Genomic DNA, 12,723 nt, shown 5'->3' with positions numbered 1-12,723 from the left:
GGGCCTTAGAAGTTGTCTATTTGATTTTTCTGTACCAAGCACAAATCCCACCTATCAAAATATTTTTGTGAAATTTGGCATACATTCTCAGTCCATGAAACATGAACAGGTGTACAAAGTAGTGAATGCGATTGATTATTGTTATTTGTGGTAGTTACAGTCCATAAAGTTGCGCCTAACACTTGAATTAGTGAATATGAAGTCGTTGCCCCTTGGGGAAATGCATGGTTAGGTTCCTGCCAGTCTCTGGCTGGTCACCACATTTTGGTCAACCAGTCAGTACATAATTGTGTTTCATGTGTCTTGGTTTAAAGACATCATATTTAAAATATATTGTTGGTTCATAAACATTGATCTCAAGGCCAGCAGCACCCTAACTCATGCCTGAACAAAGCTTACTTAATACACGTATTTCCTCCATAAGGGACATCATATATTATTGCATTTGGAAACACTAGACAGTAAGTACTTCAGTACTGCACTTGGGCCACTTTAAACAGTGAAATCAGCAAAAAAAGCAGAAAAGTGTGAAAAACATGGCACTACATAGACCGTGAAAAGAACTCTTATTCATAGTGGGGGCTGAAACAAGAAGAGAGAGCATCACGTTGGACCTGAGCTGGGAATGTGCGTACTGTTCACCACTCTGCAGTGGGAGTGTTGGTTTGGAGGTTACAGACATTTTGGTAGGTGAATTGGCATATTTGAAATCCACGAATAATGAGCATCCACTGTAACTGTGAAGCAGACATCTATGCAGCCACCACCCATGAGAACTAGAACTTTATCAGTCCCCACTCCTGAATGTTCATTTCATTTTGTAAAAGTTCTGATTTTAAAGAGTTTTCTTATGACCTCAAATTCGCCTCTGACTTTCATTCGGTAGTCCAAGTTATGCCCCTGAAGTGTAGCTTTCTTTCTCTTTGAGTATCTGATGATAAATATTCAAGATAAATACAGTCTTCAATTTTCAGTCTCAGAATCAGGCTTAATCTCCATTCTCTGGTGTGTGCATCACAGGACATGGATTTCAGATACTTTACCATCTTTTTTTTTTTTTCTCCTGGGCAACTTTGAGGCAATTGATGTCCCTTTTTATGTGTGGCCTCCATGTTGAATACAGTACACCAGGGGAGATGTTACTGATGTAAGACTGGAATGAGAAATAAATAAAACAGAATGGGAGCTACCATTCCTTTGGGTTTTATTCTTCTTCCAATTCTAATATGAATTTTTATTGTCATACCCTCTAAAATACTGTTGTATCTATATGGGACTTGCTGACTCCACTTCCAGAGGTTTTTATAGTCTGAGTTTTGCTTTGATATTTTCTGTACACAGTAGGAGTCTAATGTCCATTGTTTTTTGTTTTTGTTTTTGTTTTTGTTTTTGTTTTTGTTTTTAATTATGTCCCAAGAATCTTTAGAAGTTTGGAGGCACCTTTTTGAGTTTCTGACTGGATCTTTGTTTCCATCTTTCTCCTGCTCCTAGCTCCTTGACTGTACATCGTACATCTCTGTGTTTGACTAACAGGATATGCTTAAATTTGTTAGGCATCTTCGCCTTTAAAAGAAAAAAATTTACATGTAAGGTGCTGTTTTCCTTTTTGCAATGAAGGTCTTATTTCTCCTTGAATTTTATTACTTGGTTTAATCCTCTTTTCAGTTGAATAAAGTACAGCTGGCAACTTCCATCTCTCATCTTTCCATTTATTCTTTTGACATACATGTTCATCAAACATTTATTGAGTATGTGCCAGATTCTTTGCATCTCCAGCATCTTTACTAAGATGAGTAAGAAGCAACCTTGAAGAGGCTTAGTTAGGGAAGGGGATGTACTTCTACATAATTACACTTGCAAGATGTATGTGGATTGAGAGAGATACACATGGGGTTATGGAGGAAAGGCACACTTTCCTAGGAGGTAGCTGAATCTTGAAGGATGTCTTATTCCTTTAATTCCTCTGTGCTTTTATACCCTTTCTCCTCCCTGCTTTTCAGAGTGGTACCTTCATCCTATCACTTGCACTGAGCACCACTGTAGTGGCTTGGTGGTGGACACACTTTTGGTCTGTTGTTCAGCAAGGTATGCAAATCTGACTCTCTTGCCAAAGCCCAAGTTTCTGACTGTATCAAGGCATGTTTTAAAAAATTTCTCTTAACCCAGTCAACTTACTGATACTTTTGCTAAACCCGTACACCAATGCTTAGAAGATTCACATGATCTAAATAGAGATTTCTTCTAACCCTTTTGTCTCTACATCAGAATCCTTTGCTGATTCTCACCTTTCCTGATCTTCCTGTCATTCCATTCCACCCCTCCTCTCTGAACAGGTTGAAATATAAGGTGAAGGCAGGGAACTGAATTGTGCATGAAGGAGAGCGATCAGCAGGACAGGCACGGCTTGATGATGTCTACCTGATGCCTGCTCTCACTATCAGTTTCATGAGCTGTGGCATTTCATTCACTTGCTGCCATAGTAACCAGGACTCCTGCCAGTCTTCCTGTTTCCCATCTTTTATTCATCCGTAAGTGCATCTGGAAGGGAATGAGGAGGATAGAAATGGAAATTTCCCAGTAAAAAGACTGTGAATTTTGGAATGTTCTCAGAACAGTGAACCTGGGTACCTTATTTTTGGTATTTTTCCAGCTGTTCAGGTAGAATTAACCACAAGTAGTGACCTTTGGGGACTGTCATTTCATATTCGGGGGGCTACATTATTACTGTGAGAAAAGTGGAGCTTTTATGTTCCTTAAATTAGAGTTGGAGGAGATCATTGCTGAAAATCCTTTATAAACTGCAGTTCAGCCAGAATCATTCATCTTAGGGGTGATAAGAAAGAAGCCAGCCAACTTCCTACTAGAATGTGGTTCTCACCTTCGTCCACACCTGGGGAGCTTTAAAAAAATCCTAGTGCCCAAGATTTATGAATCCCCAGGCCAACTGAATAAAAATATCTGAGGGTGAGACATAGACATCTCACTTTTAAAACTCCCTAGGTGATTCTAATGTACTCTAGAGGAACGCCTTGACGAGCCCCCTTAAATGGCCTTAAATGGCCTCTGAATGACATTCTTTGACTTGAGACCTTGAAAACCAGTGGATTTAAATTTATTCATTTGTAATCTTTTGATATCAATACTGATATTGATGTCTCAGCACAGACTAGTTTCAGGGGGTCCCTTGGATGCCCACTACATTTAAAGTAAGTCCAGTTTATGATTTAAAGGCATTCCACCTGCCTTGCAGCTGAAGTGCTTTACCAACCATCCTACCGCTTTTCTAGTTACAAATTCAGCAATGCTGTGAACTATGACTCTGTTTTATTTCTTGCACTTTGCTTTTGGCATGGCGTTGATCTTTGCCAAACTTGGTAATTGTTGGATCCTTACTCCTCTGATTTCTTTTCTTGCATTCTTCCCTGGGTTGTTTTTATTTTCATCACATTGTTCAGAGAATACGTTTTTCTGTTACATTTCCCAGATCGCCAGAACCTCAGTCCTGGTTGCATGACCATAGAATAGGCAGGCTCCTCTTTCTTGTTTTTCTTACCATCTTGCTTTTATTGGCTGCTGTGTTCTCAAGGCCAAACTTGGCCCTGTCCCATAACATCTCTTTGGTTGCCCTGATTCTAGAAACAGAGATCTCTGGGCTTCTGTCTTCGACTAGATTCGTTTTCCCTCTGATTCCCAAGGGGCAGAGCAGCCAGTTGTAATAGCTCATGATGCTGGAAGTATAGCTTGCACGGCTCTTTCAGGAACCACTGAAAGCTTTCCATCTGTACCTCTCTGCTTATTACATTATTTAAAACGTAAATGATGTGGAGTCAGTGAATGAGTTGTAAACGTTGAGGCATAGTTTCAGGGCTTTGACACAGAATTCACAAGTTATGGCATATTGTCATAGACTTAGGGGAAGAAATTCTTAAAACAAAATAAAACTGAATCCGCCCTCCCCCTCCCCAGGTTTAATTTTTAAAACATCTTTCATTGCTCATTGTAAGAGAAATCAGATAATAAAGCAAAGAGGAGAATAGAATACACCTCTCATCTTACTACCTGTGGAAAACTAATGTCATTCAGCTGTATGTTCATGTAGACTTTCTAAATGTACATGTACGTTAGTACTTTTTTTTCTTTTAGAAAAAAACTGGATTGACCCTACATGCTGATTTTTTTTAATTTTATTTTTAAAATATTTTCATGTCCATGTATAAGGATCAACATCTTGTTTTTTAATGGCTGCATAGTAGTTGTTCAATCAGTGAAAATACTTTATTGAACCAGACTCCTGTTAGTGGACAAATACTTTTCCATCTATTCACTGTCCTGGTAGCTTTGTGGTGAATGTTTTCATAGCTAAATCCTTATACTTCGGTATGGCCGTTTTCTTAATTTCCTAAAAATGGCCATAGATTGAAGGTATACACATTTTAAACTAATATAGATTGCCGTATTTGATCTCCAGAAAGTTGACATTTTTACCAAAAGTGTGTTTGAAGACACTGAAATCTTAATGTAGGCAAAAAATTGCCATGAGTGGAAAAAAGCAGTGGATTCTACCTATACCCAGCACAGTGCCCACATCGATTCCACCCCAAATATAAATTCTATCAGAACCGTCTTCCTGTCATCCTGTTAGTGCAACCTGTTCTGAGAGGATGCTGACTGACTGTCCTTCCACCTCTTACAGAGATGCTCAGTCTTTTGGATCTGGCTGAAGTCTGCCATCTCTAACTCACCAGTCAGAAATATTTCACCCTCCTTTTTATTAGTGACTTACGTGTGTCTGCATATCTACATCACAGACTTCTAAAGGGCAGGGAATTTGTATTTCATATCCCCATGGCTACCCTATTAGAGGTGGATTTCATAGTGAGAAACTTGGAAATACTTGTCTTGAGGGACACACTTTGAAAGGAATGTTTGTGGATAAATATTAGGTTAAGCCTTAAGAAATGGTCAATATTTGGACTGTTCTTGATCCCCCCAAATGGCAGTTTCTTAAAGTACAACCTATATTTCTGATACCCACAGAGTTTGGTGTGTTTATAAGAGATCATTCAGTTTGCTGTCACTCCATTTCCAGGTGTGGATGTATGCACCTTCTTTTTTACAGCTGATTTATGCCATTAAGATTATTTTAAAATCATTCCCCAGTGGGGATTTATAGGTGCCCCCCTCCCATAACTGTGTCTCAAAAAGGTGATTGTGTAAGTTGAATATCATATTCATGAGTGCTTTTCACTTAGTACATACTTAAGGAACTCTTAGAGCTCTGTTGCTTTAATGGTTAAATGACCACTTGATATATCTGAGCTGTAAATCTGCAGTATTTAGCATTATTTAAAATTTTTGAGGTATTTTTCATTTTGCAGAGCACACAGCAGTGGCTTATAAAAAGAAGCAGTTTTTCACTGAATTACAGTATTTGTTACTTTCCTAGTACACTTGATGTGTATTGATGGGTTCCCTTCTCTTCTTCCCTCATTCTCTCCCCCGCTTTTTAAAGTCTGTAAAGTCTTTGTTCATGATTATTCTCTCTTTCTGGTAAATGATCTGTTAAATATGATTCATGGGCAAAGTAGTATAGCAGTTAGTTCTTAAAAGTGTTTTCTATCTTTTACCTTCAAAGAGTCTGTAAGTTACTCTTCTAGTCACTTACCTACAAGTTACAGAGTGTATAATAGTCCACTGTAGGTAAGTATAATCATGTTCCAGCATGTATTTGTTTAGCTTTGTGGTTTTTTTTTTTTTTACTGTTCTAGACTTGCCCTTAGTGAATTTTATTCTAATTTTTAAAATAGTTTCTGTGCTTAGTAATTTTTGCCCTTAATTACCAGGAGAACTACAGCTCTTGATTCAATAAATTGTGGGGTAAAGGGGTTCTCTTGAGTCATAAAAATATTTGATAAAACAGTTCCCATGGAATCATTCTCAGAGTTGGGCACCGTAGATGGTGTTAGGCAGGGCCGGCACTTCACACATTTTGAGGTAGGTGGTGTCCATTCTGTTCTTCCCACCAAGGTCTGCTAGTGACAGAACTTCCCTGGAAGCTAATACTACTGTTGAAAGATACTCACAGATTTTCTCTTCCAAACTGCTGTGAGAATCTCAATGCAGACTTTCCTGGGACTTTCTCTGTATTTGGAAATGCAAATTTCAAGGATATTTTCTTAAGGAGCTAAACCTTGGAATTAAGATGCAACAAAGAGTGGGAAAGGCTTTTACATTTACATTTTCACAGATTTTAACAGTTTTATGACCTGGCTCCTGCTTTCCTAAATCTTAGACTTGCTCCTGGTTGCTGCACGGCCCTTTGTAACATGAGAAAGGCAGGGTGTAGGTAGGTAGATGCTACATGCCACTATGTGTTGTGGATTCTGTGTCATTTTCATTTCCTGGTAGGCTGTGACGGTTTTGTAGTGATACCCGGGTGCACCCTAGGGCCACTGGCTCAAAACTGTCTTGGCCAGAGAATCTAATTTACAAGATAATTTTGTTGACATGCTTCTCTTCTGGGATGAAAATATGTTGAATTAGATTAAATACTGGTCATTGACCTATGGTGATGTTTGTGGTACTTCTGTGAATTATTAGCTTAGTAATAACCTTACTGAATTGGGAATTTTATTTGGGGGGCAAGGGGAGATGTACTTCCTTTTATTTTCCTTGTCTCCTTGTTGTCATAGAAACTTTGCCCATTAGAATTCCTAGAACTGCAGTTTTCAAAATGTGATCTGAGTGGGATTAGCAGATTCCAACTACTGTATATAGAATAGATGAAAAACAAGGTCCTACTGTGCAGCACAGGGAACTACATTCAAAACTTGTAATAACCTGTAATGAAAAAGAATATGAAAAGAATATATATATGTATAACTGAATCACTCTGCTCTATACCAGAAACTAACACAACATTGTAAGCTGGCTATACTTCAATTAAAATAAAAAGTGACCTGAAAAGCCTTGGACTTCTCAGAGACCTTTTTAGGGGATCACTGCAAAAGCAGTAGTGGGTAAAACAGCTGGTGTCTTAGTATAAATCTAGGCACCAGCACCAAACTTTATTAGTAGTCAGTGTATTTCTCACCACCATGCAATCGTAGTGTTTTTTAAAAGGCAGTTTCACTTCAGAACGTCCTTCAGAATGGTGCCGGAATAGTATTAGAATTTAATCTTGGCAGGGGCTTTAGAAGTTGGCAAGTCTAACCTCCCACCCAGTGGAAAGATTGATCCGATGGTCATCCCAGTCTTTGCACTTCGAGTGACGGAAAGGTCATTGCTTCACAGGGCAGCCTATTTCACGTCCATGGAGCTGTCATTTTCAGAAATGTGTCCTTTATATGTCAAGGCTCTGTTTCTCTGTAATTTTTACCCATTGATTCCAGTCAAACTCTCAGGGTCCAATCAAAATAAGACATATCTGTCGTTTGCATAGTAGCCCTGAAAGTATTTGAAGTCAGCTGTTGAGGTTTCCCTAAGGTGGGCTTTTGTGGCCTGGATACCAGTAGTTTGAGTAATCATTAATAATAAGATCAAAATTTGGTTTTAATTTTCTCTTAGGGTGAATTTTCTTGAAGTATTGTTTAGTGTAAATTCTTATGTTATCAGCAAATAATCAGAACAATCTAAGTTTAACATTTATGTTTATATATATTTGAACTTTATATTTTTGAAATATATTTAGTTTCACTTCTATTGGATGAATTCTGGATTCTTTTTTTTTAATTGAAGTATAGTTGGTTTACAATGTTTTGTTAATTTCTGGTGTGCAGCATAGTGATTTAGTTATACATACATATTTTTAAGTTTTTTGGGGGTAGGTAATTGGGCTTATTTATTTATTTAATGTCGGTACCAAGGATTGAACCCAAGACCTCGTGCATGCTAAGCATGCACTCTGCCACTGAGCTCCTTCTGTTAGATTCTTTTAAACTGCAAATTTGTATTTAAAAAAAAAAAAACATTTTGGCGCTACGTGAAGTAAACATAAAAACACTAGTACTATAATTTTGCTTCAGTATTGCAGTCACTACCCTGATAGTGAGCTTTGTGTTTATGAAAAGTAGCTTCAAATTGTATTAGAGAAAGGAGGAAGCTTCAGATTCCTGGTGGAGCAGGGAAACTGGAGTACGTAAGCAAGAGACCCTCTTTGGGAGGTACAATTGATGCATTAATTTATTCAACAACCATTTCTAGTGCCAGCTTCGTGATGTGGACTTAAGGAGTACAGTTGTGTACCAGATAGACAAAAGTCCTTGCTCTCCTGAAGCTTCCATTCTAGTGATGAAAGAGTGTTGCTGTGTGGAAGTAAACTGGGTGACACAAGGAGTCCCTGGGGTTGGGGTTTGGGGCACTTCTGGGTGATGAGGAGGTCAGAATGAGGAACACAGAAAGAAAAGAGAGACTTTTAAAAAACATTGGGTGACTCCAGGATATTTTGAGAATTGTGACATAAATGTATACGTGAAGCTTACAGAAACAGAAAATTTGTTGAGAATCACTAATGTAGCACACGAGGAAAGTGAGGCACAATTTAAAATGGATAAATTTTAATAGTTTATCCAGGGTTGTCTGACATTAGTGGAGGAGCAGGGACTGCAGTCCAGTTTTCCTAGCTCCCATTCACATTCATTCACTGTTTCTTTTCCATATTTTTTTCAAGTGAGCGATTTCCGCCCTCCAATCTGTGCTGTAACAAAATTGTGTTTCATTGACATATGGTGGATTGGAGGAAAGTCTGAGGGAGCTGCTTTCAGATGGGGTGAGAGAAGCCTATAAGGAGCGCGTGTGCACAACCTCTCTTAGAATAGTTGGAATTAAGTGGTTCAGAGACCTTGTAAATGAGAATTACGGCAGCAAGATCATGTGCTTCCTGTAGACCATATGTTTTTACAAATTGAACATTGTGCTGTATTGAGCAGAACTTTTTTTTTTGAAGCCTAAAATTTTATATTAATAAATATGTAGGTTTCACCAAATGAGGCAATTTGAAATCCTGTATTGATATATTAGGAGCTTGGTGGATGGAGCGCTGATTTTGCAGAATCCCTTCTGAGTCCTGTGATGATCTGAACAGTCAGGCTGATATTCCTTATTAGGCTGGTGCCCTGCGTGTCTCCCTGAGGACTGATCCCATGGGAGTGCACTGTCTGTACCCCAGGGGCCCAGGTTCACATGGTGCATTTTAAGGTGAGTGGATTGAGGCTTTGCCAGCTTCCCTCACCCCGTTAGAAGGTAGAGCAGAAGCTGGCCAGATAGTAAGTAATTCAGGCTTGTGGGCCATACAGTCTCTGCTGTAACTGCAGGTCTGCTTTTACCACGAGAGCTGCCGCGGACACTACATAAATGCATAAGCTGGCTGCGCTCCAATCAAACTTTATTTGCAGAAACAAGTTGTGAGCGAGATTTGGGCCACAGGCTTTGTTTGCTGACCCTTGATTTAGAGTGATGAGGTGAGGTATATGGTGTAAGGTACAAGTTGAGCTCCCTTAATAAACAGGGACTCTTTTAGCCCCTTCTTCTTTTTACACTTCTGGGTATTCTGAAGCTACAGTGAAATGAATTTGGTCATTCAAGCAGTCTACAGTTTGACCTTGACATTACTGAGGTCGAAATGTGTTCTGATATTTTCCTAAGTTGCATTCTTGTTAGGTAGCCTTTACCTTTTTTGGACGGAAGAAAATCTTTTATTTTACAAGCTCTTACTTCAGAAGAGGGTGCTCCATTTTTCACACTGTTAACACTTCACTTGGAATTTAAACAAGAGGTATTGAGATATATTCCTTTTTAATCAGGCAAAACTGAAATTAAAATTAATGCTTTGAGTAGCTAATCAGAAGACTATAATCAATCAAAGTATTTTTTTTTTACCCATTCTTTATTTGGATAGACTGTTCATCCACCTTATCAGTTAATTGTATCAGTAAATAGTATTTTAAATGAAATGAAATATTAACTGTTGTTAGGAATGAGGTTTCTGCAAAATTTGTAAATACCTGCTAGTGAAATATGAGGAGAATTTAGTCTCCATTTTGTTGGAACTATATAAGAATGTTTGTTTGCAATCATAAGGAGAAATTGCTGTAGACTTTTACCTAGTTAGTGTTAATGCAAAGAGATAGTTGGCTCCTGTTTTTATTTTCATGAAATTTCCGTTTATCATAAGGGTGATTAAATATATAAATTCACATAATTTTCATTAGGTATTTTTGAAGTCTATGGTGGGCTACAATAGGAATGAAAGGAGAAATTTTATTTCTGAACCTTAAACTAATACTTAGTATATTCACAGCATTTCAGCAGTATTTGTCAGAAAGAAAATATACAGCTATATTGTGGATTCTTCTTGGGCTACTGGAATGCATACTTAAAATTTGTTCTGCAGTTTTCTTTTCATTTGATCTAAAATGAGCCACTGGAAGGTAGGCTTTTCATAAGTTCACCCCTGCACTTCACGATTTCTTTACTTGCATTTCTTCATTTATGTCTTTGAGAAGTTCCCTTTTGCTTGCCCAGGTGTCCTCTGGCCTCCTTTCCCTGACTTGACTTTTGTCAGTGTTCCTTTTTTTTTTGCCTCAGGCCCTACCACCTGCTAACTGCCACGTGATCTCAAAGTTATGGCATCTCTCAGGGTCCCAGTTTCCAAATCTGTAAACCTTCTTTACTCTGTTTTGTGTGTGTGTGTGTGTGTGTGTGTGTGTGTGTGTGTGTGTGTGAAGATTAACTATGTGACATTAGAACACTAGACTAGCATTGGGCATATAGCAGTCACGCAGCAAATCATGTTGGCCATTGATGACGTTGTTTAAAGCATCTTACATTTTATCTTCTGACTGATTCATTCCCCCTTTAACTAGTAACTTGCTTAAGTTTTCTCTCTCCTCAAACACTTTGCTTGAATATGTTTGCCCCTCAGGCTCTGGAACTTTCTTTTGGTCGTCGTTGCCATCACACCTCTACCATGGATGTCTTTGCAATCTGACTTCTAGCCCTATCTTGCTAAGTGACCATGTGGTCACCACGCTGTGGCTTTTTCTTCATCTCCACCCTGTATCCTGTCGTTTTGGAGGCTGCCTCTTCCCTTAGTTTCTGTGACAGGGCAGATCTGATTTACCTTCTGCTGTTTGCTTCTCTTACTTCAAGTCCTCTTGTCAGTCCGCCAAGTGTTTGTGCTCCCCAAGCTTCTGTGGATCTCATCCTCAGTGATCTCTACATTCCCCTCAGTGATCTCACCTACTGCCAAGGTTTCAGATAGCCCCTCTCGGCAGATGACTAACCTGCCCTGTTGTTTTGAGCTTAAGGTTTACATCTTGAGAGGTTAACTTGGAGAAGCTGTGGGTATCTCAGACTCAGCATGTCCTAAACCAGATTCATCTTCTGTGGTCCCTGGCCAGCTACTCCAGATTTCTTTTTAGCTGTTAATAACAACCCCATATTTAGTGCCCCCTTTGCCACACCTCTTCCTCATTTTCTACATTTCATTAGTTGTGTCTTCCTGTTTACCATTGTAAAGTGTCTTTTCTTCCTAAAGTTTTTGGTGTAAACATATGCATAGAGAGATATCTGGAAAGCAGTTCATCAGAATGTTTAACGAATTTTATCTCTGGATGATGGGACTCTATTTTGTTTGAATTTTGTTTTTCATAACAGATATTTATTATTTATATACTTGCACCCAACCTATAGTCTTACTTCTCAGTCCTCCCTTGTCCTGAACGTCACCGATGGGACTCCTAGCTATTTCCTCAATACTTTCTTGTCTTTGCTTCTTTACTCAGCGCCTGGCTCATTTGTTCTTTGCATCTCCCATTGTCATTTTCCAGGGCTCCTTATAAGTCGGCTCTCCTAATGAAACCCTTCTTCCAACTGAATCTGCTTTCTCTTTTCATGAGCTCTCTGGTCCCTGTGTCACTTCCTGCACTCTGCCTTCTGGTCTTCTTACATGAGTTTTTGTGTTCATGTCTTTATTAGATTGTAAGCCCCATGAGGGCAGAGGTTGGGTCTTACTCATCCTTTCCCCCTTTTGGCTACAATCTCCCAATTTTTCTTTGGGGGACAACCCCTTTTCCCACTGTCTGTATATGGTTTTGGTGAGATGGTCAATCAAAGTGTCCTGCCAATAGGATGCTCTTCCCCTGGAATTTGAATTTTGAGCCCTGGGCTACAAGAACTGGCAGTGACTGGCGCTGATTCATCCTGGCCAAGGTGCTCTGAAGAAGCCACTCAGTTAGTTCCTGCCTCCCAGATCCCTGGAGCTGCTCTGGTCCCTGGACTCTCCGAGGCCTGCTTCTTCAGATTTTCCTTCGTATCTGTGAGCTATCTCATATCCTTACAATAAATACCTCTCTCTCTTTTTTAAACTTTCTTAGCCAAAGATAATTTCTGTTGTTTTTCCCCAAAGATCCCTCCCAATAGAGCTGTTATGATTGGAACTGACCACACTTAATCATTCCAGTTCTAATAATGATTCTGATCTGTTTTTTCTTCTTTTTAAAAACAAAACCCGCCAAACAGCCAGAGACTGCTGCTGCTTTGAAACGTACTCTAGAAGCCCTGATGGACAGAGGGGCAGTAGTGAGGAACCTGGAGAACCTGGGCGAACAGGCGCTTCCTTACAAGATGTCCTCGCATAGTCAGCGGCACACCCGAGGAGGGTAAGTCTCTTCATGAGTCACTTGACAGCTGCCTTTGATGGGCTCAGTGGGGAACACTGTGTAT

At 39.3% G+C, this 12,723-nt stretch overlaps 1 protein-coding gene across 1 annotated transcript in view; it reads left to right on the top strand.

Annotated features, from left to right (window-relative positions):
• MRPS6 (mitochondrial ribosomal protein S6) overlaps positions 1–12,723 on the top strand; it is a 63,664-nt gene that overhangs the window by 36,151 nt on the left and 14,790 nt on the right. Inside the window, exon 2 of the mRNA XM_074360118.1 lies at positions 12,520–12,659. Coding sequence (XP_074216219.1) covers positions 12,520–12,659 — 140 coding nt within the window. The remainder of the gene's footprint in view (positions 1–12,519; positions 12,660–12,723) is intronic.

Source organism: Camelus bactrianus, chromosome 1 (genome assembly GCF_048773025.1).
Source record: "Camelus bactrianus isolate YW-2024 breed Bactrian camel chromosome 1, ASM4877302v1, whole genome shotgun sequence".
In the NCBI taxonomy this organism is placed as follows: Eukaryota; Metazoa; Chordata; class Mammalia; order Artiodactyla; family Camelidae; genus Camelus; species Camelus bactrianus.
The sequence above is the reverse complement of the archived record's forward strand: the minus strand, read 5'-3'. Positions and strand labels throughout refer to the sequence as shown.